This window comes from Asparagus officinalis, chromosome 6 (assembly GCF_001876935.1).
Source record: "Asparagus officinalis chromosome 6, Aspof.V1, whole genome shotgun sequence".
NCBI lineage: Eukaryota > Viridiplantae > Streptophyta > Magnoliopsida > Asparagales > Asparagaceae > Asparagus > Asparagus officinalis.
In genome coordinates this window covers 62,585,139-62,609,302 of record NC_033799.1, presented here as the reverse complement: position 1 = coordinate 62,609,302, position 24,164 = coordinate 62,585,139, and the positions used below count along the sequence as shown (strand labels likewise).

General features: G+C 34.6%; 1 protein-coding gene across 7 annotated transcripts; it reads right to left on the bottom strand.

Moving 5' to 3' along the window:
* On the bottom strand, positions 2,297–23,552 carry LOC109844610 (DNA repair protein RAD4). 7 transcript variants are annotated; one of them, XM_020413716.1, is made up of 15 exons: positions 23,417–23,552; positions 23,287–23,337; positions 23,122–23,219; positions 21,490–21,765; positions 21,293–21,385; positions 17,541–17,633; positions 17,305–17,406; positions 15,119–15,168; positions 13,326–14,072; positions 8,286–8,592; positions 8,013–8,207; positions 7,753–7,905; positions 4,789–4,998; positions 4,148–4,360; positions 2,795–2,932 (listed from the first exon to the last, which is right to left on the bottom strand). In XM_020413716.1, the coding sequence occupies exons 1-14, from the start codon at positions 23,463–23,465 to the stop codon at positions 4,148–4,150; spliced, it is 2,637 nt and encodes an 878-aa protein (XP_020269305.1). In that variant the 5' UTR covers positions 23,466–23,552; the 3' UTR covers positions 2,795–2,932. The 7 variants fall into 7 exon arrangements, 6 of the variants coding, with proteins under 6 accessions (XP_020269304.1, XP_020269306.1, XP_020269307.1 ...); XM_020413715.1 differs by lacking the exon at positions 4,148–4,360 and having other exon boundaries at positions 2,297–2,932; XM_020413719.1 differs by lacking the exon at positions 4,148–4,360 and having other exon boundaries at positions 2,793–2,932; positions 4,899–4,998.

The following is a 24,164-nucleotide window of genomic DNA, read 5'->3' as shown; positions in this document are numbered from 1 at the left end:
TGGATTGTATTAATTTTTAGAATTTAATTATCAAATAGGTCTATTTGAAAATTTTCTCTTTGTCATAATAAGGAGACAAATGTGCAAAAGGGATGTCCGCTTTCTAGTTCATTGTTTGTTATGTAAATTGTATTCGTCTTGAAGATTGTTTTGCTTTGTTTCTTAAAATTATAGTTATATTTTTCGTGGATCATCAAGGTTGAGAAGAGCGGGCTTGGCTTTTTTTAGGTTTATAACATCTTTGATTTTCTGACACAGTTGATTAGGTTAATAGCATACTTTTGATTAAAATGTGAAGCTTCCACTGTTATTTTTCAGTTTTTACAGTTAAATCTCATTTGAAGCATAACCTGAGTAGTATTCAATATCGAATACTCAAACGAACGTTTGAACACTTAAACATGACGAGAACCCACGACATGAGTAGTATTCACATGGGACACTCAAACAAATATTTGAGCATTAAATATTTTAAGACGAAAATGTAAAAGAATTCCAAAATCTGTTGAGTGAAACGAAACTACTCTTGTGTTTATTTTAATGGTCTAGGAGAATTTGTTCATACCCACATTGAGAAAAGTAAGGTGCCAAAAAGTTTATATTGTTCTGATCAAATTTAGATAATTATGAGATGGAAGAAGAAATTTACTTATAATACCCACCGTGCGCTGTCATTAATTTTTGATCGCACGCTTATTTGGAGATGAAAGATACAAATAGGGTTAGTTATGCGACTTCTTGATTTGTTTCAAGAGAAGAAGATACTTCATCAATATCAAATGCGTAACTGTAAATCCCATATATCGCGGAAGGAAACATCGGGCCTGAGCTTCGATATAGACCTTAGTACGCTAGACAAAAATATCACATGGTTTCTTTTTTGACATTGGTTCCTTAAATCTTTCATAACTTTAATAGCCCCTCAAATCGTTGAAATTGTTATATGGTCCCTCAATTTTTATTAGTTATTTCAATTCAGTCCAACAATTAGTTTATTCCTCCAACGTCCTAACTCAAATTGGGATTGTAACTAACCCAACATGCTAAATTACGTCGTACCTTTGTTTAAGATTTAAACGTTCCGGACGTGTTTGCGAAAGGTCATAGGAGATACCCTGACAGGTAGAGTGGATTTGGATTTTAAACCGGTCGGAGTTTGGATTAAATTTATAGAGAATGTTATGACTAGATACCCCTGACAAAGTTAAGTGAAATAGAAATCAATAACAACTGACCGCAATTACTAATCTACAATAACTAATAGAAATTGCAGTCTTGAAAACAACTTGTTATAAAAAATGGAAGGTCTACTTGTATACAGTAGACGCAAAGTGCTATGACCTTCTTGGACCTCGTCCATAGCAAGAGCTTTGTGCATCAAGCTACCCTCAGGCTACTCTAATAGAAATTAGAGAACTAAATAACAATTTCAATGATTAAGGGGCATATTTCAACTTTAGTAAACTTTTAAGTGACCAATGTCAGAAAACTAAAAACAAAACAAATTAAAAATTCCCCCATCAAAATGCTAAGTTTTTAAAGCAAAATTTTAAGTTCACAAGAAGTTAAATACAAAGAGACCATAGCAATCAATGTTGTGAGGATCATTTTAGACGCTTAGTAAATTATGCCTAAAATCAGTAGAATATTGACTCCTTGAGAAAAATCCTGGGCTGAGAATCAAATACGGAAAGTATAAACATGTGAGGGAAAAGGATGCTCCTAAGCAGACGGACTTTTTGGCCATGCGGAAGATGGATAATTAATTTAACAAGAACATAAAAAGCAATGTTACATTAAACGCTAGGCGTTTCTAAGCGTCGGACTTGACGCCCAGCGCTTAGTCGTCTAGGCGGGCGCCTAAGCGGTTTCTGGACGTTTTTTTTCTTTATTCATTTAAGTGGTGATCAATGAGGTTTTGCTGAAGGTCGGAGGAGATAGTGGAGGTGTTCATATTTGGAGGTTAATGAAGTTTGGAGGACGTGTAGGCTACGACATATAAAATCACAATCAAAGCTTACAGAGTGCAATCCACGTAAGCAGACAATGCTCCTCTAAACGCTCGTAAAATCTAGGTGGACAGCCTAAATATCGCCTAGGCGCTAGTTAGGCTAGATGTACGCTAGGCAGAGGTTTTTTAAAACAATGATAAAAAGTCTAATCATATTAGATTTTTAATCAAATTCTTGAAGTTTTCCATGACGAAAGCTTGTTACGTGCATATTTAAGAATCTTCCGCAGAGAAATTAAAGGACTAAGCAGCCGATATTTGTGATTAGACAGCAAAAAGATTGTATACTACAAAAGAAAGCAACCAGCTCCATAGGGACAAAAAGCTTAACCAGACAAAAAATTCAGAGTAAGTTCCCATTACAACAGTTAAACCAAATAAAAGCTTGGCCTTTTGTAGCTCGCTTCAATTTACATTTGTACATCCACTGAATGAAGACCCAAAATAATACTTGCTCAGAGCTAGCTATGCTATCTCATGGATGGATCTACTGAACATTGCAGCTACGCTACTCCAATTTAATTAATAAAGAGAACAGAACAAGTACTATAATTCTTCAACTTGGATAGAGAATCCACAAGGGCACTTTTTCGTTCTGATCCCACTCTCTTCATCAAAGCTCTGGTCTTCTATAAGGAAGACATGTACATGGTCATCCTGCAGAGGCAAAACCACCTTCTTGGCTTCTTGTACGATTCTTCCCGATCTTCCTCTCAACTTTTTCTCATCCTCAAAACTGTTACTTTCAGCAACATCATTGTTATTGCTTTGAGTTTGCAAGGATGAAGAGTTGGCATATGAGTTCTGTAACCGCTGCCTGGTTACAATGGAGGAGAGCAACTGGAACCACCGAGACAGAGCTTGGGCTTCATTCCTCTTCTTCGCCTCGGATTCTCTCCTCTCTTTTTCCTCTTCATATGCCTGCCACACATAAAATTACTCATAAGATAATAGAGCCAATGCTTATAACAGTTGGGATGAGATTTATGTTGATTTTCTCTAATATCATAATGTCAATGGCATCAATTGCCATGGCTTACATGAGCTGATCGCTACCAGATCACAATAACGCATATCTCTATGGCAATGGCATCACTTTCCACATTTTTGTCGAGAAATTTCCATTGTCATCTCTGTGTACTTGTCAGTTTTCTTTTTTTAATTTTATTTTGTGGAAAGATTTTGCCATTCACATCTCAGTGAGAAATTTTGTCATTGACATATGTTCGTGTTGTCTGCGTGTTGTGTCTTCTTTTAAGGAATTTATTAAGTTAACAGTGTGCTTCGTAGGTTAAATTAGTTCAGATCACCTAAGATGGTGAGGGCTTAAGGAAAAAAAAGTAAACTAGTCTGTGCAAGTGCTTCAGATAATTTTTACATATAACTGGAGCAGCTCATATAACACGGTTTTTGACATTGAGGTCTATATCAAATCTGTGAAAAAGCTTCAAGAGAAATTTGTAATGTGGATAATTCCAAAGATAGGAAAAAGTAAATTATAGATTATATTGATGTTAATTATCCATGAAATCTTAATTTAAAAAAGGTTTATTACAAGCTACATGTTCACAGTTGATAATAATTTAGTTAGTTGGGTTCATAATTGCAAGACATTATTACAGACTGATGTTTCACAAAATCATGGAAAGCAAATGAAGATAATGAAGATATACAAAGGAGAACCTGATGTATACGTTGAAGCTCATTCCTACAGAGAAGGTTTACTTATTCAGATTGGCATATCTCATGTAGAAGTTTTGAGGATAGAGCGAAGGGAGCAACAATTTTAAGTGATTGCAGTGTATAAAGATCAATTCTAAGAAAAGCTTGCTTGATACAGCCAAGGTGGACATTGTTATTTTGATGACTTGTGTTCTAAACAAAAGGGTCGTCTATGGTAATTACACATTGCATGAGTAAGGCCCGTGAAAACTTTTTATCTAGCTCGTGAAAGAGGGTTGTATATTAAGGAGTTGATACCTGTCTGCAAAATGCAGAAAATTGGAGAATTCCTCAGGCAGGGAACGGCTTAAATTGAAGATAAAGAAGTTGTAATGCAAAAAAAATCATATTCAAATTTGATCTAGAGGGAAAAGGGGACCACATATATTTTCAAAACAGGGTCATGAATGGTACCTAACATTCCAAGTAATTAGCCAATACTTTGCATGTTGAGACATCTCCAAGAGAATAAATTACATTGTAATCTCTTGAGCAAGTAATAAACTCCTCGTGATCGTAGACAAATTGTAGAACCATGTAGCTCTCTCTGTTTACATGATTTTTTTTCCTTTGTTCATCATCATTGGGTTTGGTTCTTTGGACAACTCCTGCACAAATTCTCCTAGACTGGAAGAAAATAAAAAGAGTACGGATTTGCTTTATGAAATTATGCTCAAATCTGAGACAAATAGAAGAAGAAAAGAAAAAAAATGCTTATAAGGACTGAAAAGAGTCATATGCAAATAAGGTACTATAGAATACCTCTCGTCTTACTTAAATTAACCAAATAGGGATCTACAGGAATGCTGTGTTCATACACGACGAAATTTACTGGATAGGTCACATAATGTTCCTAGATCTTTTCCCTCGGACATCAAATGAATACAAAACTGCGATTTCTTAGGTTGATAAACAACTAGAAGTGCCTTAGATTTAAATTGTAAAGCAAAAAATATTAATAAATTCACAATCACCTACTTTTTCTTTTGCAAAGATACGAAGATAGTTGGTAATTGTGATATCAAGTCATTCAACATTAACATTTGAAATTTTACCTCCATTATAGCACCCTTGAACTCAGTGCAGATTACAATCCCTTCATAGACAGGAAAAGAACGACCATTTCGAAACTCAAATCCAGTCATAGCAGGTGCAAAATCAATACCTAGCCTCTTAGCAACAGAAGCCAGTCCAGGCAATCTCAGGTGTATTGTGCCTGGAGGCAGGCACTTCTCTGACCATGCATCCACTCGACCCCACTCATTCTGTTACAAACCAATAAAACAAAAGTGTTAGTGCTTTGTACCAAAGCCTAGACATCCAATAGTAAAAATTTTAATAATACAAAAATGCTAAGGTACTGAAAGATGTAGAAAATAATTCCTGACTTCTAGACGAATAGGGTACATTGAAGCTCGATAAGATGGAATAAACTAAGAAAACATGTCGGTGGAATGATGGTTGTCATTTCAATCTAATTCCAAACTAGATTTTGGTGTAAGTTCACTAAAAGAAGATATTGTCAAATTCAGGGCTGCAATGGATATAAACATAAACCTTTACTCGAATGATTCACAACAGGCTGTCCTATGATGCCACTCACAAGAGAAAATAAGCCTAAATAAGGAGTATAATGGTTCACGAAGATAGTCTCATCTCTTAACTTTTCAAAACAGCATGTCAAAGAGTTCAAACCCTATGATCACACGCACACAAACAACTGAGGTGGAGAGAGACACCAAGCATTCATGTCACATGCAGTCAAAGGCACAAAGGAGTCATGTAATCCACATTACTTAGTTAAATAAAAAATTAACATTTGAAAATCATGTTTTCCGTATTGCTGTTAATTCATTCAGGATAGGAGGAAAGAGGGCCAAATGTATTCCACAAGGAATGTGAAGATGTCAGCAAGTACAAAATATGTTCGATAAAGGAAAGATGGAAAAGAACAAGAAATAAAGATGGAAAGAACAAAAAGTGATTTGCCTGAGGATAAGTAGAAAATAAGATGATTTCAATAAATCCAAATATATACTACAAGAAAGATGGAGAAGTACAGAATGTAGCTATGAAAAGAAACAGAAATCTTGTTGGCAAAGGGATTTATCCACAAGTTATGACTCAACAAATAGTCATTCCCCATTTTAAATTTACCAACTGCTAAACTGGATACACATTCCAACACATGGAAACATATTAAAGCTATTTAGAGAATAGCTTCTTATTTGAAATGTTATACATGGAAAATATTATTAACTTGTTAATCACATTATTGTAATGAGCTCGAAAGCAAGTGATTTAGGAGTGGTAATCTTTTATAAATAGTGATTGATATCATGCTTTACAAACTTCATGCCTATCCATGTACAAACCTATGCGCTTGGAAGCAAGTGATCTAGGAGTGGTAATCTTTTATAAATAGTGATTGATGTTACGCTTTACAAACTTCATTCCAATCCATGTACTTAGCTATGCAACTACCTTCCGACGCACCTATGTAGCAATGGATGTTCTTATGTTTATACATAATACTCATGTTTCTATCTTACCAACTCATGTTCCTATGTAACTATGAATACACCTCCTTATAGATAAAGATTTAATGGCCAATAAAGCTTTAAACAACTAATACTCTGCAGCTAATATCTTAGAAGAAAAGGCAGTTTCATCACATCCTTAGTATGTAGCTTGACTAGCAAAATTACAGCAAAAAAAGGGTTTGAGTCAATCAAAATATCTTAACTGCTTCTGAAACTTATCATTCAATTGGAACCTCCGAATGGTTCGTTCAACCTCCAAATTTGATTATGCAAAGCTTTATAGATCGAGATTACAGACAAGAATCTGCATGTGAATCTTGAAAGATTTAACACTGAATCAAGGGCTGAAATAGACCTGGACTATCAGAAAAGCCATACTGAATAAGCATTGAATAGAAACTACTGAAAGAGAAACAATGAAAAATGAAGTTACTTCAAACTTCTTTCTTTTTTATCAAAATTACTTGATGCCTTTTGGAATGAAATAGGTATACATATAAATGTCTTTATTCAATTACATCATGAATTTATTCATTCAGAATTACAGGTTTAGCTCAACAGCACAGTCGCAGCATATGAATCAGATTTTTTTTCTACGTTAAGGATAGAGGCCAAAGGGCTGGACAAGGACAGGACAGAGAATTTTTGCTCGAAAAATGATGCTACTAGCACAAGCAAAATCCCTGCCAATCCCCAAGAAAGCTGATTTTTTTATTTTTTTAGTCTGAGTTCAAGTTTATTATCTCATTACTAAATTACTCAGCAACAGTTTGCAAGCATAATATGAAGGCCCAATCTATTTCACTGTTAAATTATTTAACAAGACAATAATATCTGATTTGGCTGAAGAAAGCAACGAAGAAAAAGATGTAGGTGAACCAGGTGCATACGAGCAGCCTAGTTTGGCCTGCCAAAAGCTCATTAAGATTTTGATATTGCCTACGCATTGAGGGGCCAGGCCAAGTTCAATATAGTTCCAGCAAAGAAGCGCTTACGAGCACAATTCTGGTTGAATAAAGATATCACTTATTCCCAACGTAATGAATGATAATGTAGCTGATTCAAAGAAATACAAAGAAACAGAAGGAAGCATAGGATGACTTGATCAAATATATAGCATAGAACATAGAACATAGAACATATAACATAAATTAGGAATTAAGAAAGTTTAGAAATTAGACCCCCATAGTTTTTTTTTATTTTACAGAATTAGGTCGAAAAGGAAAAATGGAGAATTAGTTTAGAATTCCTATGTTTTCCAATCAAACATTCTTCAGTGTCACATCACAAAAGGGTTTCCAACAACAAATTGGAAGTGTAAGATATGAAACACGTATTCTATGTACGGAATCCATCCACCAATTTACATCCCATGGAATCAAGCATCACATAATAGACGATATCAGAGAACATGTTTCCTGTTTAAATGATTGGAGGGAGAAGCATATGATTAAGGAAATACAAACATTAGCATACCTTTGGCACAATTCCATTTACAGCCTGAGGAAGTTGTAATGGTTCCAATTGCCACTTTCCATATAGCTCAATGGTGGTTTCCCCATCTTCTTCTTCAGAAATATTAGGTTCAGATATCTGAACATTTCCATTCTTTTTTGAATGCTTTATTGTCTGGAATTAAATGAAGTCCAACATTAGAGTAACATTCATATTTCATTGATGTGCCTGTATTTCATGATCTCACATAAAGTTTACATGGAAGGAATTTTCCATCAGACCTTAGCTGGAAGCTCATTTACTTTAACTTGTAAACCCATGCGCAACCATTTCTGCTTTGTTTGTAGCGTCTGAACACAGGATCGAGGATAAACGGGATGACCAGAACAATAACCAAGTACAGGACCTTTTGGGTGAAGGATCTGATGCTTGGTAAGCCATTTTTCAATAACATACAGGTTATGACTTTTATAAGCCTAGTAGGAATCAGAAAATTATTAAAATGAGCAAACAAAATGAACATGAAATTCATCACAGAAAAAGAAATTCCTTACTAGCTGGCTAGTAGGAAGAGGCTCAGTTAGTGCCCTTGTTTCCAGTTCCACGTCCTCAAGTGAGATGCCAATAGACAAATCTTTGTTACATGTACAGCCTTGACTAGAAGAAGATTTGATTAAATTGCAACCTGCAGGATGGAGCAATTCTGAACTTTTTGTACCCAAGTTAGAAGAAACATTTTCCTTGAAAGCTTTCAGTCCAGCATATGCACGAGATTCTAACTCCTTCAATGGTGCCAACACTGTATCCCACCAGTCTGAGTTTATTCGTCGAGGGGCAATCTTGTACCACTGCATGCAGTACCTGATATTTGAGAAGAAAGTTCATATATTGCAATAACAGAAACATCCACTAGAAAAAGAAGAAATGTTGAAGAAGAGTTTCCAGGTAAAGAGATGCAGGTAACGTGATAATTTGGACTCAAAAAAATTTTGATTTTTCCAAGTAGCAAGAATATAAATTATTTGGATATGAGTCATATGAAAAAAAGCACATCATGAGATTCTCTATTGCTTTGATTGAATTCACAACTTTCAAAACTTGCATGGTCAAAAAAGTCGATACTTGATAACATCAAAAAAATAACATACAATTTGACATTACCGCTGAAATTCTCTTAGATCCCTGGCCTTTTTTCTGGCATCTAAGCATGAAACCTTATGGACATAACATGTAACTAAAGTTAACTGTTTCATTCTTAAACCTTATATCAAAAGGAAAAAGTTTTAAATTGAAAAAATTACAAAGTGTATGCATTTGCACATGCATGAGCACAATATGCACAAGTGCACATGTGGGACCACAGTCAGAGCACCCACCCTATGATGCACATACGCACTCAGAAACATGTTAGCAAACAGGGGAAAATATTCAAGGTTACAATTTTACATATGAAAAAAGATTTAGACCTAGAAATGGAGTCAAACTACTAAAGTATTCAAGATCAACATGTCTATACCACTTTTAAAAATACTGTTCCTTACCATATTGTCAACAAGATCAACTATTTCGTAAACAGCGCATACATATAAAAAGCAAGTTGAAACAAAAACTTTTGGATTTTCATATTTTCAAAAGCAAATTTGAGTAAATATGGGATCTTAAACAACAATTACAATTTAGAAAAGTGGAAGCCAGAAACATCATGAAGGATGATTCCTGCAAGTGAAACCTGGAATGGACAGTGCTACAAACCTCGAAAGTTCCTTGGACTTATCTGCATAAGTCTTTTTGTTAGATAACTTTATTGATTTTTTTAAAGTTATGATTTTACTTACAAGATTATTGAGATAGCTTTCACATATTTTAGGAGTTATTTTTTGCTTGAGAATTGTGTTATTACATACTGATTGATTACAAATATTATGTGTACAATCAGTATTAGTAAACATGATTAGTAAATAAAAAATATCCATACTACTTGATTTTAATATTCATCTCTAGTTTATTTCATCTGATTTCTATTCACTATGTCTTATAGTAATAACCTGTCTTTTCATCTTTCTCATAGTTTTTACGTGTCAAAACAGATAATATAGAAAGAGACAAGGGTTAGATTCATCCAAAATTTTCGAGCAAACACCAGAATATAAAGTATGAATAAAATTGACTTAACATTTCAACAAAGAAATTAAAGAGGAAACCTAACAAAAAAAGTGATTTTTATGCAGACACTAACCTGGAATGCAAAGGAAACCACATGGATATGGAAACAATTTATTGAAAAAAGAAGCGGACCAAATATATAAAAAGGCATCATTTAACTATTTGAGAGTGTTTAATTAAACTAATGTAAGGCCAAAGATGTTGAAAATATCTAAGATGCATCCAACTTATGTTGCAACTAAGTTGCCTACTTGCCTTGTTGTTAAGTTTCCAGTATGCATCTAGATTCTAGAATAATGTGCTAGCGTTTATCACAATCACAAATCCATATATTCCATTCATAAGCAGTCATCAACCATGAGCCTGTGTCAAGTTAACATTGACAATAACGATAGCACGTAATGTAACGCTTGCCTCCCGATTATGTAAAACACAAAACAACGCAACATACGTTATGTGACTTATTATTTAATTCAATATTTAATAAATAAACATATTCACAATCATTTTAATAAATACAATCATCACAGTTTTCAGATATAACATCACAATTATTAGATATATCATCACTATTTCTCAACAAAAGTATGTTAATAATGCTTAACCAACCCAAAAGTACATGCATTTCAAGTTTAATACAACAAATCAAATAAAACACTCTTTAACTCTTAAGTCTTAAGCAATGTTGAAAAATACAATAATGTACAACTTGCGGCCACTCGATGGCTTCAAACACAATGCATAACATAGCTTGCATAACATAGTTTTAAGAATTAGGGACAGAATAACAAACTATAAAAAACATTTAATAAATGTTCTTTAATTTAATACAAAATATACAATTTACTAACAAGCGTCACAATAAACTATTTCAAATATATAATAACAAACTTACATTTATTTCATAATTTCACATTCATTTTATTAGTCAATATCATAATTTCATAATCACACAATGATGTTACCAAAATAATCCACGAAGGCTCAATAAACAATTCAAAGTAATTAAACAATTACTTCAAGTTTTATGAAACAAAATACTCCCAAGTCTTTATAATAAATTATATTGAAATAACACATTTCCTAAAATAATGTAAGTTATATTGATACAACATATGTCACGTTGTAATAAGGTAGAGTTCCCTTTAAGTTTAGAAATATCAGAAAATCCCCCTTAAGTTTGAGGTGTATCAGAAAACACCTCTTAACTTGAGATTTTTCCAACTAACCCCCTAATAGTGTTACATGAAATAGTAAAAATTTCAAATTACCATTTTTTAATCATTCTAACTATTATAAACTCAATTAACTAATCATAATTACTTAACAAATCCCTAAACCTAAAACCTCATGTAACCCAAACTCTAATTAGAGGAAGTAGCGACCGCCAGCAGGTCGCAGGTGGCGGTGAGGATTAGGATTTAGGAGAGAGAGAGAAAGACGGAGAGAGGAAAAGGTACTGCAAGAGGAAGGGGCAAGAAAAGAGAGAGGGAGAGCGAGGCCATCTGCACCCGCCCCTGCGCACAAGCGCCCAGCGACCACTCTCTCCCCGTCTCCCACATGAGGCCCCTCCCTATCCTCCTCTCTACTCTCTCTCCCTCCTCTTTCCTCTCCCTCCTCTTTCCTCTCCCTCCCTAATTTTCCCTTATACTAACCCAGCCCTAAACCTGCCGCCTGAGATGCCCGTTGCTGGCAACGACAGTCATCGACAACGAGCTTATAATAAGCGCGCAAATGAATGTTTGGGGGGGGGGGGGTTTTTTGCAAAAATTATATAATTTAAAGGGGGTTTTCTGGAATTGCCTTTAAAAAAGGACATGAAGGAAACTTTTTAAACTTCAGGGTTGATGCTAACTTGAGGGAGCTTATGCAATATTTCTAAACTTAAGGGGGTTTTGCTAATAACCGGCCAAACTTAAGGACGGTTTCTGATATTTAGTCTTTGTGTTATTTCAAAAGTTTACTAAACATTTAAGATCTGTTAGCTTACATAACACAAAATAACGAGTTACTAATGGTTTTTCTTTCAGCAATCAAAACCACAAACTTGAAAAGGAAACAGAAAGACAACTGTCAACTGCACCATAATAATTTAATCATAAAAAATATAACAAAAGAACTGACCAAAAACAAAACAAGAAAAGAACGTCAAATTAAAACTGACTCACTGGTCAACTTGTTAAACTCGAAAAACCAGTCTGTTGAATTCTGGATGTATGATGTAACTTCTGAAAGTGACCTCGTCATGAATCTAAGTAGCCTCATCCTAAAAGAAGAAAACCCCTGTAATCACATCCTAGTAACTTCCTACAACTCTCTTGATCTTCTGACGAGCATCAAGCACTAAAGTCATAACTAAAGTGCTATCAAGCATCATCAACGCCAAATGAGAGAGGACAATTGTTCCCCATGTGAGGAGGATCTTGCGGTTTTTATTGATTCTAAATGAGAAAGGACAATTGTGCCCCATGTGAGGAGGATCTCGGGGTTTTTATTGATTCTAAAAGTGGCCCAACTCTTATAAACAAAAACAGAAAAATAAATGTCTAGCAATGCTAACATATGCATATGTACGTGTAGCGTAGCTATGCTATTTTAAAAAAAAATACACGACTAAGCATAACATTTTAGCAGCTGTAAGAGCTTATAGTGGCAAGAGATCCATTTTCGAGAGAGTTACCATTCTACGGGCTAAGAGAGCCAAGACAATGCTTAGGCTTCTGGATTTGCAGTACCTAGTCTAAGATCATCTTCCTCCATCATAAGATCATAATTCATTTTTTTTTAAAATGTTTCCGAGCTGTAAATACTTGATGAGTTCCGTTCATTATGCTACATAGCACATTATTTTAAGATATGTACCTATGCTTTTCCAATTATGTATTGAAGTAATCATGTTAGAGAATCTACTCGTTTTAAGCATGTGCACAACACTTTTAATCATAGTAAAGGTACAGCATGTGATTTTCATTTATTTTACAAGTCATGGTAACTTCTTCCATTAATCTCTAGAAAATAATAAGATCCTTCATCATAAATGCTATTAGTTTGTTAAAAAAAGGTAAAATAAGACTAACTAAATAACTGATTACAAATCATCAGTGAAATGGCGCCCCTGTTAATAAAAGAAAGATGATGCATGGACATTTAATCTCACAGTTTTGGAACAACTAAATTGTTTTTGTTAGGAATTGGTGTTCCTTATCTTCCTTTTCTTTCTTTTCCGCCTCAATAATTTATACGTCTATGAAGTTCTGAAAAGAAAATGAAACAGTTCCTTGCAACAAAGACTGCTATAGCAATCATGCCATAATAAAAAGTAGTTAACTTTATCCACCTACGTTCAGTTCAGATGTATGTGTAGCTAACCATCATGCAGTCTTCAGTGTATTCGCTATGAAATCATCCAATATTTAACTTAGCAGGCAAACCTTCGGGTGACGTCTTTAGCACCATTTCCAGCAAAAGCAACAACATATTTCAAAGGCCTTCTACATGCAGCAGCAGCAGCTTCAACTTTTTCTTCGCCATCTACAACTCCATTAGCAGCATCTACGTGCACCCACCTTCCATTCAATGTCTCCATGCTGCAATAGACTTCTGCCCAACACAAAGTAGGACCATGCTTTCTTGACCAGATAGCACTAGAACCACTGTTTGTCAAAGCCGAAGGGTTAATTTCCTTCAGCTTTTTCAATGGGGAAGCGAGAGAAGATGAACTACTCAATGATTCATGTAATTCAGGTTCCATCATACTGTCATGAGTTCCAGCTGCAGTGGCGAAAAGAGCCATTTCCATCTGCAACTCGAACTCTAAATCTCCTTTCCTTTTTGACACATGAGGAGACTCGGTAGGACAAGAACCCAAATTGTCCTTGCATGATTTTATTTCACTAGAATTACCAGATCCATCGTCTATTTGTTTAGTCATGTTGACACCTTTAAGCAGTTTCTTCTTGCAGGTTGATTTTCTCTCTTTTTTATGCAGATTGCCACTTTGTGATTCATGAGCATTATGATCTTTTTCACTATCGATTGATTCTGCAGGATTGAAAGAACTTGCCACAGCAGTTGTGGAAGAATATAACCTTGTGTCCAGCCGAGGTGCATCATTTATCAATGTTCCAGACGCATCAGTATCTGGCTTCAAAGAAACCACATCTAGAATGGACACATACCTAGAAAAAAAAATCTGAGCTACAAACAGAGTAATATAATAATGATAATAAAAACTTCAAAGTTCAGATCTTAACAATTGAGAATGCATATGAATGAGATATATATCTGCAATCTATAATTTGCAGAAATATTTTAGTGATAGCCCATTGTAAACGTATCAGCATGGAAAACTCAGTTACTTTCACATGATCTAATGAATAATCCTTGCACATGTGGTTTCAAACATGTATCAACAGGATTATAAATGCCACGGTAAAAGAATTCTTTCTTGTAGACATGGATGGATGTTTAAAATAACAGTCAGCTGAGTCACATACTAGCGAACTAAATACTAATCTCGTCACAATCACTTTCCTGTTTGTGATTCTCAATTGTCTGTCACCCGAAAAAGGTTTTTCTTATTTGCAACATTTCAAAACTCAAAATTTTCTTAGAATTGACATTTATCACTCTAACTTGTATATCAAATTTGAATTGGTGTCCAGGATGAGGAATCTTCATCAGAATCAGATGATATGCAGACTCGGTAAACTGGTTGTGGTATGAAAATATACCTGTCTTGTTTGACTTGCATCTTATGTTCAATGTTTCCCGCTATTTGGTTGTGGACGTAATGTCATTCTACAATTTTTCATTCTAGCGACTGTCATATTCGTTTCTCATATGCTCATTTAATCCCAACACATGCCACCACCTTTTTAGTTCATAGGCAGCCATTTTATTACTTAGCCCAATTTGCACAAAAACTAAGATAAATGACCAGAATTATGATAAGATACATTAGTATTTTTTCAGCATAAGCATCATATTTCATTTACATAGTTGTCTAAAGGACAGTCATTGAGACTCTCTGTTACGAGCAAATATCATATCAGTGACCAAAAAAGATGTAAACATCAATATTGTACGATCTTCATGCCAGTATACAAATTAACAAAAGAATCTGACAGAAAAAAGGAAAGAAATTTTAATAAACACATAATTTAATGCTACAAGAAAATAATAATTCAAACAATTTTCAAAGATGGATAATAAACATGCTCACCTAGTTCTTAGATTGAGAGCTCTGAATAGTGCCACTGACAGAGCTGCAACCTGAATATAAGTGTATAGCAATAAATTTAACTGGAATGGCAATATTTAGTCTAGCTTTCATCAATAAGGAGTGAACTGCTCAACAAATATGTCATCATCATCATCTGATAATCTTTCTGCTAAAATGAGGTTGTCACAGAGCGCAAGGAGTAGAAAGTTCTACAAAGAAGTGACTAAGATTTTATAATCATCCTATCAACACTAATCGAGCCTCATGAGCTGCTACCAACTTAGCGGATCTAGCATAAGAAAGAGACAATCATGATTGTTTCATCAAGGCCGCTCACCAGATGGGTTGACTTACCCCTTTTGATTCATGCATTTTCCAAATCACGCATTTTGCTCATTAAGCAAGAACAAAATTCTTATGGATAAAGAGGTAATATGAAGAAAAATAAGCGACAGAGTATCATATTTCTTTTTAAATCATAAACTTAAGAAAAATAAGGCACCGCATCCTTGTCAACTGGCAGTTATCCCCATCGTAATTGGTCATAAGACATTCATAAAAATCAAATGCAGAGATTAGTACTAATAAACATGCTGGCTTTGTGTGCGCTTTCTATGTCATAGTTGCTAAGTTTCTAAAGCTCTTAAATAGGAAAAATTAAAACTTTAGTATCTTTTTCAGCCTTTATTGTAGAACTCCAGAAAGCAGGAGGACATGAGAAAGGATGAAGAAAGCAAACGAGAAGGAAACAGAGAAGAAAGATATGAATTTACTTTTAGGACAAAAGTTTGAACATCAAAAATAAAAATGACCGAAAATGGTCCAAGGAACCTCTAAAAGTGACCTAATAAAACATTGAAAGGTTTTTAAAGCTCATTAAACTATGCTCTACGCTACTATTCTACAGCGCCTATGTCATTTCTTCTACTGTTCCTTACAAACTAACTATATCTCATTTTTTTGGAACCCTAATTTCTATGTCTGGTTGAGCTGTAAGACTTGGTTTGCCATTGACATGCATGGTTGCAGACTCTTTAAGCATTATTCTTATTATCAGATCAATGTGTGATTCCCTAAATAATCCACATTCAAGGGTCAATACATTAATCCTTCTGGTTTTCAGATATATTACCTAAGTTAAATAAGACAGTCTGAAAGCTTTGGCACCCCCTCACGCGGGGGGATATGGATTTTTTTCTAGGGGTAATGAATCAACAGGATTAAGATGATGATGACATAATAATAATGAGTCAACGGGATCTTCTCACGTCGACGACAATGTACGGTTCGTTGTATACTGTAACTGCTAGTCTGGGTTACTCATATATTATTCTCTCTATATGTTTCATGATTTGGGAAAAATTAGTTTTCAAAGGTAACATCAATTGAAAAGCCTTCATTTAATTAGAACAGTTACAACCTCAGTCAACAGACAAGCAAGATATAATAAACCATATTGAGCATGTCTTAATGTTTTGGACAGGAAAATTAAACATATTTTTAATGTTTTCCTCTGCACATGCCATATAATTCTACAACCTATTTCCTGAGTAAGATATTATAACTTGGAAAAATGCCACCTAATTTTTTAACATATTGTGGTGAATATGTCACAACGAAAATATTTGACCAAGTATCATGCCATCGAGCAGCTATACAAGCGTTAAGGCCATCCACATATTAAAATATGTTTAGTGCAACAAACGATGTGATCTATTAAAACAACACTTGCTCTGTTGAATAATACTAGTCTCTATTTGACAAAGAGGATCTTGTCAAATGCCCAGTTGGCAAACTAATCCTACCATCTTTTGCAACTTCTAATCACTATGATTAGACAACGAATAGGGGACAGCATGCATGATTCGAGCTCAAGTAACTGAAAGACACAAAAACTAAAAATTGCAAAAGGTATTTAACAAGTTATCACATACTTGTTCTTTGAAGCATACTTATGCTAAAGAATTCAAACAGACATTACAAAATGACAAAACTAAAAACAGCTGCTTTATTTCAAAAGAAAAAAAACAACCGCTAACAGTCATGATAAGCAGACCAAGAACTGAAGGCATAAAAAAGCTGAAAGTCAGCACAGTCGTTCACTTGAAAGTAAATTTAAAAAGTAAATTTATTTTAACAGAAATTTATGTAAAGCTATGCATTGTATAAAAGCAGTAATCAAGAACCTCTTCAGCAGTTCCTTCACGAGCTTCAAGAGCATATGCCAGATTTGAGTGAAACGATCCCCTATCAATAGTTTGGCTTCGGACACGAAAATTTTCATGGAACTGAAAATAGAAGATATATAACTGTGAATGCGTCAAAATATAGGTAATCTCTCAATTGGTTCATTGTATACCCAGAAATACAAAATATGTCTTTTCAAAAGAGAGAAAGAATATAGTAAGAGTGCATATCATACCCAGCGTACGAGCGATCCCAGCATGTTAGCTTTAAGTCCTGGAGTCTCCATTATCTTCAATAATAATGATGGTAGAAGGGAAAGAATAGAAGCCTGAATAAATATCAATTCTTTTAGCACCTTGAAATCATTTTAAACGAAAGAGATGAGTAAGAGGAGAGACAACAATCCACAACCATGACCAATACTTTACTTGGAAATGCTATCACCTTTCTTCTTGTAAGACTCCTATTACAGAATTCAAGTATAGCTCCTTGGTTGCAAGACACGTATTGATAGGTTAGTTTCCTAGCCGCTGGTCTACTAGATGTTACTGAAAGATAGCTCTTGTCTGCAGTTACTTTTTAAGAATTTGGCATCAATATATGGAGTAAATGTCAGGTAGGTAGACAAGTATTCTTATTATTCAGACAATTTTTTGTGGAACCTTTCATAAATGTCAAACTCTTCTTACAGACATAAGTGACCACTATCAAAAAAACATAATTGTTTTTCTTTCTTGTAGTGTGTGGAACCTTGGCTATGTAAGAAAACACCAGGGCCTGCCCCCCACCGAGGGAGCCCAAGCCCATGTGCATAGCACAAGTGTTGCAATGCCTAATAATTAGAAATCGGGGACAAGCATGCCATAGACACGGATCTTCCCTTGGCCTTTTGAGCCAAGGCCCCAAGCCTCAACCACTAGGCCACTTGCGGAGGGTGGGGGAGATAATTATTTACAAAACAATACTGATAAGAAATAACAGTTTTGTGATGCATTCAAACTTAAATAAGGGGCAGAAAAGGGCACCAACATACATAGATTTATCCAAATAGTGGATGCAAGTTAGACCAATAAGCAATTATCTTAATCATGTAACTTCATGATCACAAAACTGACATTGGGTACAAATATAACATAATAAACAGCTAGTTAGCATAATAATCTATAATAGCAGTATTCATAAAGTGGCTATAGTGCACAACATAATACAAATATACAATCATTCAGAGCGCAAGAGGATCCAGAAAGCAGAAAGGCTTAAAATCAAAATTTATCTCATTAATTTGATTATTAATGTCCCAATCTATCTACTGATTCAATCTTGTACACAGAAAAGAGGAAAAAAGGATACAAGCTAGTCTGTACAAAACCAAATTTGAATTGTTTGCACATCCCTGAAAAGGAATGATGAATTGATTAGTTTGAATGTGTAAAATAATAGTGTCCAAAAATGCAGGTAACCAATTTAAATGCCCAACTATAATCTTAGTGCCTTACCATGGAAATTAAATAAAAACTCCTCATGTAACATATACCTATCACAGGTATGCCTGTAACGGTTAGATTTTCGTAGTGCATAAGATGCTAAGCTCACACAAGCAGCTGCAGTCAAGATGTTAAAAGGCAAAGGAGGTTTACAAGACTAGGGATTTTTATTAAGGGCTTGCAGTAGCTAATCTAGCACAGAAACCTAAAATTCAACCAACCAACTAACCTCAACCTGAATCTGAAATTAAGGTATTAGGACATCCATGGTGTTTTACAATGCTTCAACAAAAACATTCTCAATCACAACCTCAATCTAAATTAATGGATTGTGACTTCCACTAGAAGTTGAGACAACATGAGTAACTTGACTCAGATCAAGAAAAAATATTAAAAGTTTATAAAGCTAGCCTATAGTTTCAAGAGAAGGTTTCCAGTCATTATTTTACATCTAACAGGAATGAAGACCCATCATTAACATGATGGTATTGACCAAAAGTGGAGCAATAACTTCTATACCATCAAAAAATGGAGGCTCATAGTAAGAACAGAGATCATGTTCAGCAAATTGCCTCAAAAAATATTGAAGTGATTGGTCCTTAAGAATGGAGTTTGCAAAATTTTGCAGCTTTAGTTGCATTCATGGAACATAAATCCTTACATAACAGGAAACCAGTGATCTCAAATAATGGTACATCAATCATGCAAGTTGGGCACCTATGCTGCAAAACTGGCCTTGAAGTGGCTTGGGCACCCATGTTACTCATATCAGATACCTGCAATAATCAATTCTATAAACAGGATAAAAAAGGTCCCACAATGAGCAGAGGGCTTGGTGTATGTTTCTAAAATTCTGTGTCTTTGAGCAAGAATGGTTTCCGGAATATTCTCAATAAATTGCAAACCCTTCCCTTGATGAACTCAAGATCAAAGATGAAAGGAATGGATGATAATCTAAAGTCAGATATGTGGAAGTCTTATCTATACTACATATACAAGAGGATTGCCTTGTCAAAACTTTTGATTTCCATTTTTGCCCTTTTAAGTTAATTAATTCTCAAATATGTCATTAATTGTAATAATTAATCATTCACTAATTATATATAACCTCTTATTAATTATACATTTTCTCACTTTTTCAAAACCTTTGGTCGCACTATTATTTTATTATTTAATTACGTTATTTAATAGAAATTTTGAAATCTATCCTTAATTTATCTTCACATAATATTTAAAATTCTATAAAAAGTAAAAATAACAAAAATTCATTAGGCTTATGCCTTACAACTTTGGGTTTCACCACTTATGGAGGACTACCTGTTATCTTACATCTTATTAGCCTTTTAAAATTATAATAATAGAATGGAAAACAATTTTTATTTATTGTAATTGTAATAGTATTAATAGTATAATGATTTTAATAGTATTTTTGAATTAAGAAATTACACTGTAATTTAATAATTATACAATTCAGTAAATTATTTACTTATAGTGTAATAAACTAATAGTGTAATAAACTAATTATTAAATTAAAAATGTAGTTACTAATAGTATTATAATTATGCCAAGTATAATATTATTATATTTAAAAGAGAAAAAACTATTTAATATATTATAATTATTTAATAAATTATGAATAAATTATAATAATTATCCAAACTATAATAATTAATCATACATATATTTATTTATAGTTTTATCATCCAATTTATTCATTTACATAAAATTATAATTGTTCGGAATTTATATTGCTATACAAGTCATTTTATTTTTTTGTAGCCAACAAAAAAAATTGAAAAACATAAAATAAAGCAAGGATGCTCTCGTGCAAAGCACGTGCCCTATACTAGTCTAATTAAAATAACTTTGTATTTATTTTGTTATTGTATATCTGTACCCAAAAAAAAATTTGTTATTGTATATACATTGTAAGTTTTTGGAGGTACTCTTCTATCAATTTGGGGATAGACTTGTAAACTTTTGACATACTCATATTTTTGGAAGCTATAATTGGTATCTAATGTCTGTATGGGGTTCAATAAATTTTTGTATGCTCAAAAGCTAGCTTATGAAAGAAACAATGTTAATCTCATCTTAAGTTATATATTTCAGTTTTATTGCATATCAGTTTGCTTGTATGTGTGTGTGTAAAACATGTATGTTCCTTTATTACATCCTGATGCCATCTTATACCTGTATCCATACTTGTGTTTCTGACACATAGTTGCTCTCTGAACCCTAAGTCCAGATCTGGGAACAAAGGCCCTCATCCACCATATTAGAGAATGGTTGAAACAACTTACATTTCTTCTTATAGTTTGGAAAATGGTTAAAACAACTTACATTTCGTCTAATATAGTTTAGAAAAGAAAAGGCTAATATCAATATACTGAACAGCTAATGCATCTAATGTGTACGGATATAAAAGAAAACCTTAGATACAAGAGTTAACTCAGAGTGAGTTATATAGACGAGAAAAATATGTGGTGAGGAAAGTAATTACCTGGATCAGAGGATCATCGCAAGCATTGTCTACTAACCTACCCCTTGCCAGTAGGCATAGTAAATGGACTTTGTGCACAAGCACTGCTAATTCCTTGAGGAATGAAATGAAAAGTTGGTTTAGATCGTAGCTATATGATAAATTCAAAAATAAACTTATACAAAGTTAACTCTAACAACAAAGTCATCACAATTTACCTTATCTTCAGCAGATGCCTTACGCGATCGCTTCCTCTGAGCAGAGGATGATGAATCTACAAATTCAACAGTAACATTCTCCTCCTTAAATTCTGATATAGAAATCATACCCTCTTCCCAGTCCATTTCATTTGCATCACACTGAATACTTCCATCCATACCTTCCCCCACATTTGATGTGCTTTGTTCTGCATTCTCAGTGATACAACGTTTCAAACCAAAATACTGAATGTGCTCTTTATTACCTTTATTTTCTTCTCTTGGCAATGTCTCTTTCTAATACAAATAGCATCAAAATGCATTAGATGTAAAAATGTAAACGCACAGTTAAACTCATAAAAAATGTTATGCCTGATGCAGTTAGTTAGTCATGACTCATATTATTACGTCAAAAAATTATTGTTACAGACATCTAAACCTTAATTTATATCATTCCTTCCATTTAAACATCAATATTTCTAATGGCAATAAAAATTACAATTCCTTACAAAACAAATTCATTATCGATAAAAAGGAAGATCTATAGGTATTCATTGTCAATTCAACAGATGAAGAAACACAATCGTCAAATGCCAAATTGTGTAAGATGTAGGATGATATTCCCCCGTGACAAAAGTTAATTGTGAATAAAACTGAGGTTTTCACAAAGAATGGCGTATGTAAACTCATTACTCCTAAACTTTGACCTCAGATTATGAAAAGTAGTTGGCAAAATACAATGTGATGTGTAATCCAGAATAACTTAATCTTTATGCTTCTCCTCTCTTCCCGCAAAACCCCACAAATCCTCCAAATATTTCCAGATTCATAAGTCACCATGACGACAAGCAGTGGTTCTCATAACTAGACATAGATTCACATATATTTTGTGTGTGCGCGTGTTGGCTGTGACTTGAGTGATGGAGAAAAAATAGGCACTGTAACTCACAATTAGACGTCAGACTCACATATATTTTGGAGGACTTCACAATTCACATTATTTTGGTTAATTCGTTCAAGTTGGGTCTTTGTGAAAGGTACTAGTCTTCATGCTCTGTTGGCAAATTCATCCACCTATTAATTATGTGGGTGACACCACTCGCCAAAAATGTTGGATCCGCCAATGGAGTACGCTTGTGGTAGAACAAACAATGAAGACACTGGATGACCAATATCTACCGTTACAAATTTCCTACTTCAAATGGTGAAAGCATCTCCTAGGGTGAAAAATTCCCACAAAGGAAAAATCTATTATGCGCCTCTTTTTCCTTCCTTTCTTTTCTCCGTACAATGGTATAGAATAAAGTGTGAGAAAATCCTTTCTTCTGTACTAAAGTGAGAAAATCCTTTCTTCGGTACTAAAAGGTTTGGTCAAATATCAAAATTCAACTTGCACTAAACTGGCAATGTCTCTATTGATTTGATCTCAAAACTAGCAGAACTGTCCTCAAAATTATTCCAAGGCTGTATTACGATGCGGGATGCTGTTCCCCTCCAGAACATGGCAATTAGTACTGTTCACAAAATCGGCACTGGGGGAATATAATTCCCAAGTGCTTAAACGTCATATTTCAGAAAAGATACGCTACACATTTCAGAAACCACCAACAGATGCCATAATCGAATAAAAGGGTATTTTCAAGAACCACTCACTGTATCTTCACTCTTCCGGCATTCTTTCCTTCCCCTCCTAGAATTAGCCCTACTGAGGAGCTTTTCAACTGCCTCCTTAGATATTCTTGCAAGGGAACCTATTGAACAAAATAATTAAGACCGCCTCATTCCCAAGATGCAAAGCAACAATTCCGACCAACTTACCCTCCTCCTCATCATCGCCACCGTGCAGTTTCGGGGTAGAAGTTGAACCGCCTGCGGGTTTTGAACAGGGATTAGAGAGAGAGAGAGAGAGACTAAATCGAAAAGGGTTAGGCTTCAAGAGTTAAAATACCGGTTGGGTCTTCTTCTTTGTTGCGCTTGGATTGGTTTCTGGTCCGCATCTCTACCTCCTCTTCAAAAGGTGTTTGTTTGTGCTTCTCCACAAAAGAGAGGAGAAGAAAGAAATGGGATTCTCACCGGACTCGGAACTGATCCCGATAAAAAATGGTTGTATGTATATCCACGATAATGGGCCGGCCTCATAGCTGGAAAAGGCCTGGGTAAAATATGGCCCCGCCACATGTGGAGGCGGGCCCTTGCTTGAGCCTCATTCATCCTTGCTGCCTATGAGGAAATTTGCTCAAGTTTCGATTGACACGTTTGGTTGTTCTAGATTATAGCCAAACAAAATCCATGGTTGTTCAGGGATGTCAAATGGGTGGTTTTGGTTGGGTCTTGGTTGGGTAGACACATTTATGACCACTTGATCATTTATGACACATTTATCATTTGCTAAATGGGTCACTTCTCAACCACCTATTTACTAAATGGGTGGTTCATGGGTGACCCAATAACCCATTTAGGTGACCCAATAACCCATTTAGTTATGATTATGATGCTTCTATATATATGTAAGTTTCAGGGATCTACTTGCAAACTTTCGGGGGGTTTTGGCATACTTTCAGGGGGGGTTTCTGTAAACTTTTAGGGGGTTTTCTGCAAACTTTCAGGGGGTTTTTTGCAAACTTTCAGGGGCTTTTCTGCAAACTTTCAGGGGATTTCTACAAACTTTCAGGGGGTTTTCTGCAAACTTTTAGGGG

Excerpts from the sequence above, each read along its gene's own strand:
- LOC109844610 (XM_020413715.1), bottom strand. The coding sequence starts at position 23,465 with ATGCGGACCAGAAACCAATCCAAGCGCAACAAAGAAGAAGACCCAACC. Across the intron at positions 21,766-23,121 it reads GCCGGAAGAGTGAAGATACA|AAAGAGACATTGCCAAGAGA; the intron begins GTGAGTGGTTCT and ends TATTTGTATTAG. Across the intron at positions 7,906-8,012 it reads TAAATGAGCTTCCAGCTAAG|ACAATAAAGCATTCAAAAAA; the intron begins GTCTGATGGAAA and ends ATTTAATTCCAG.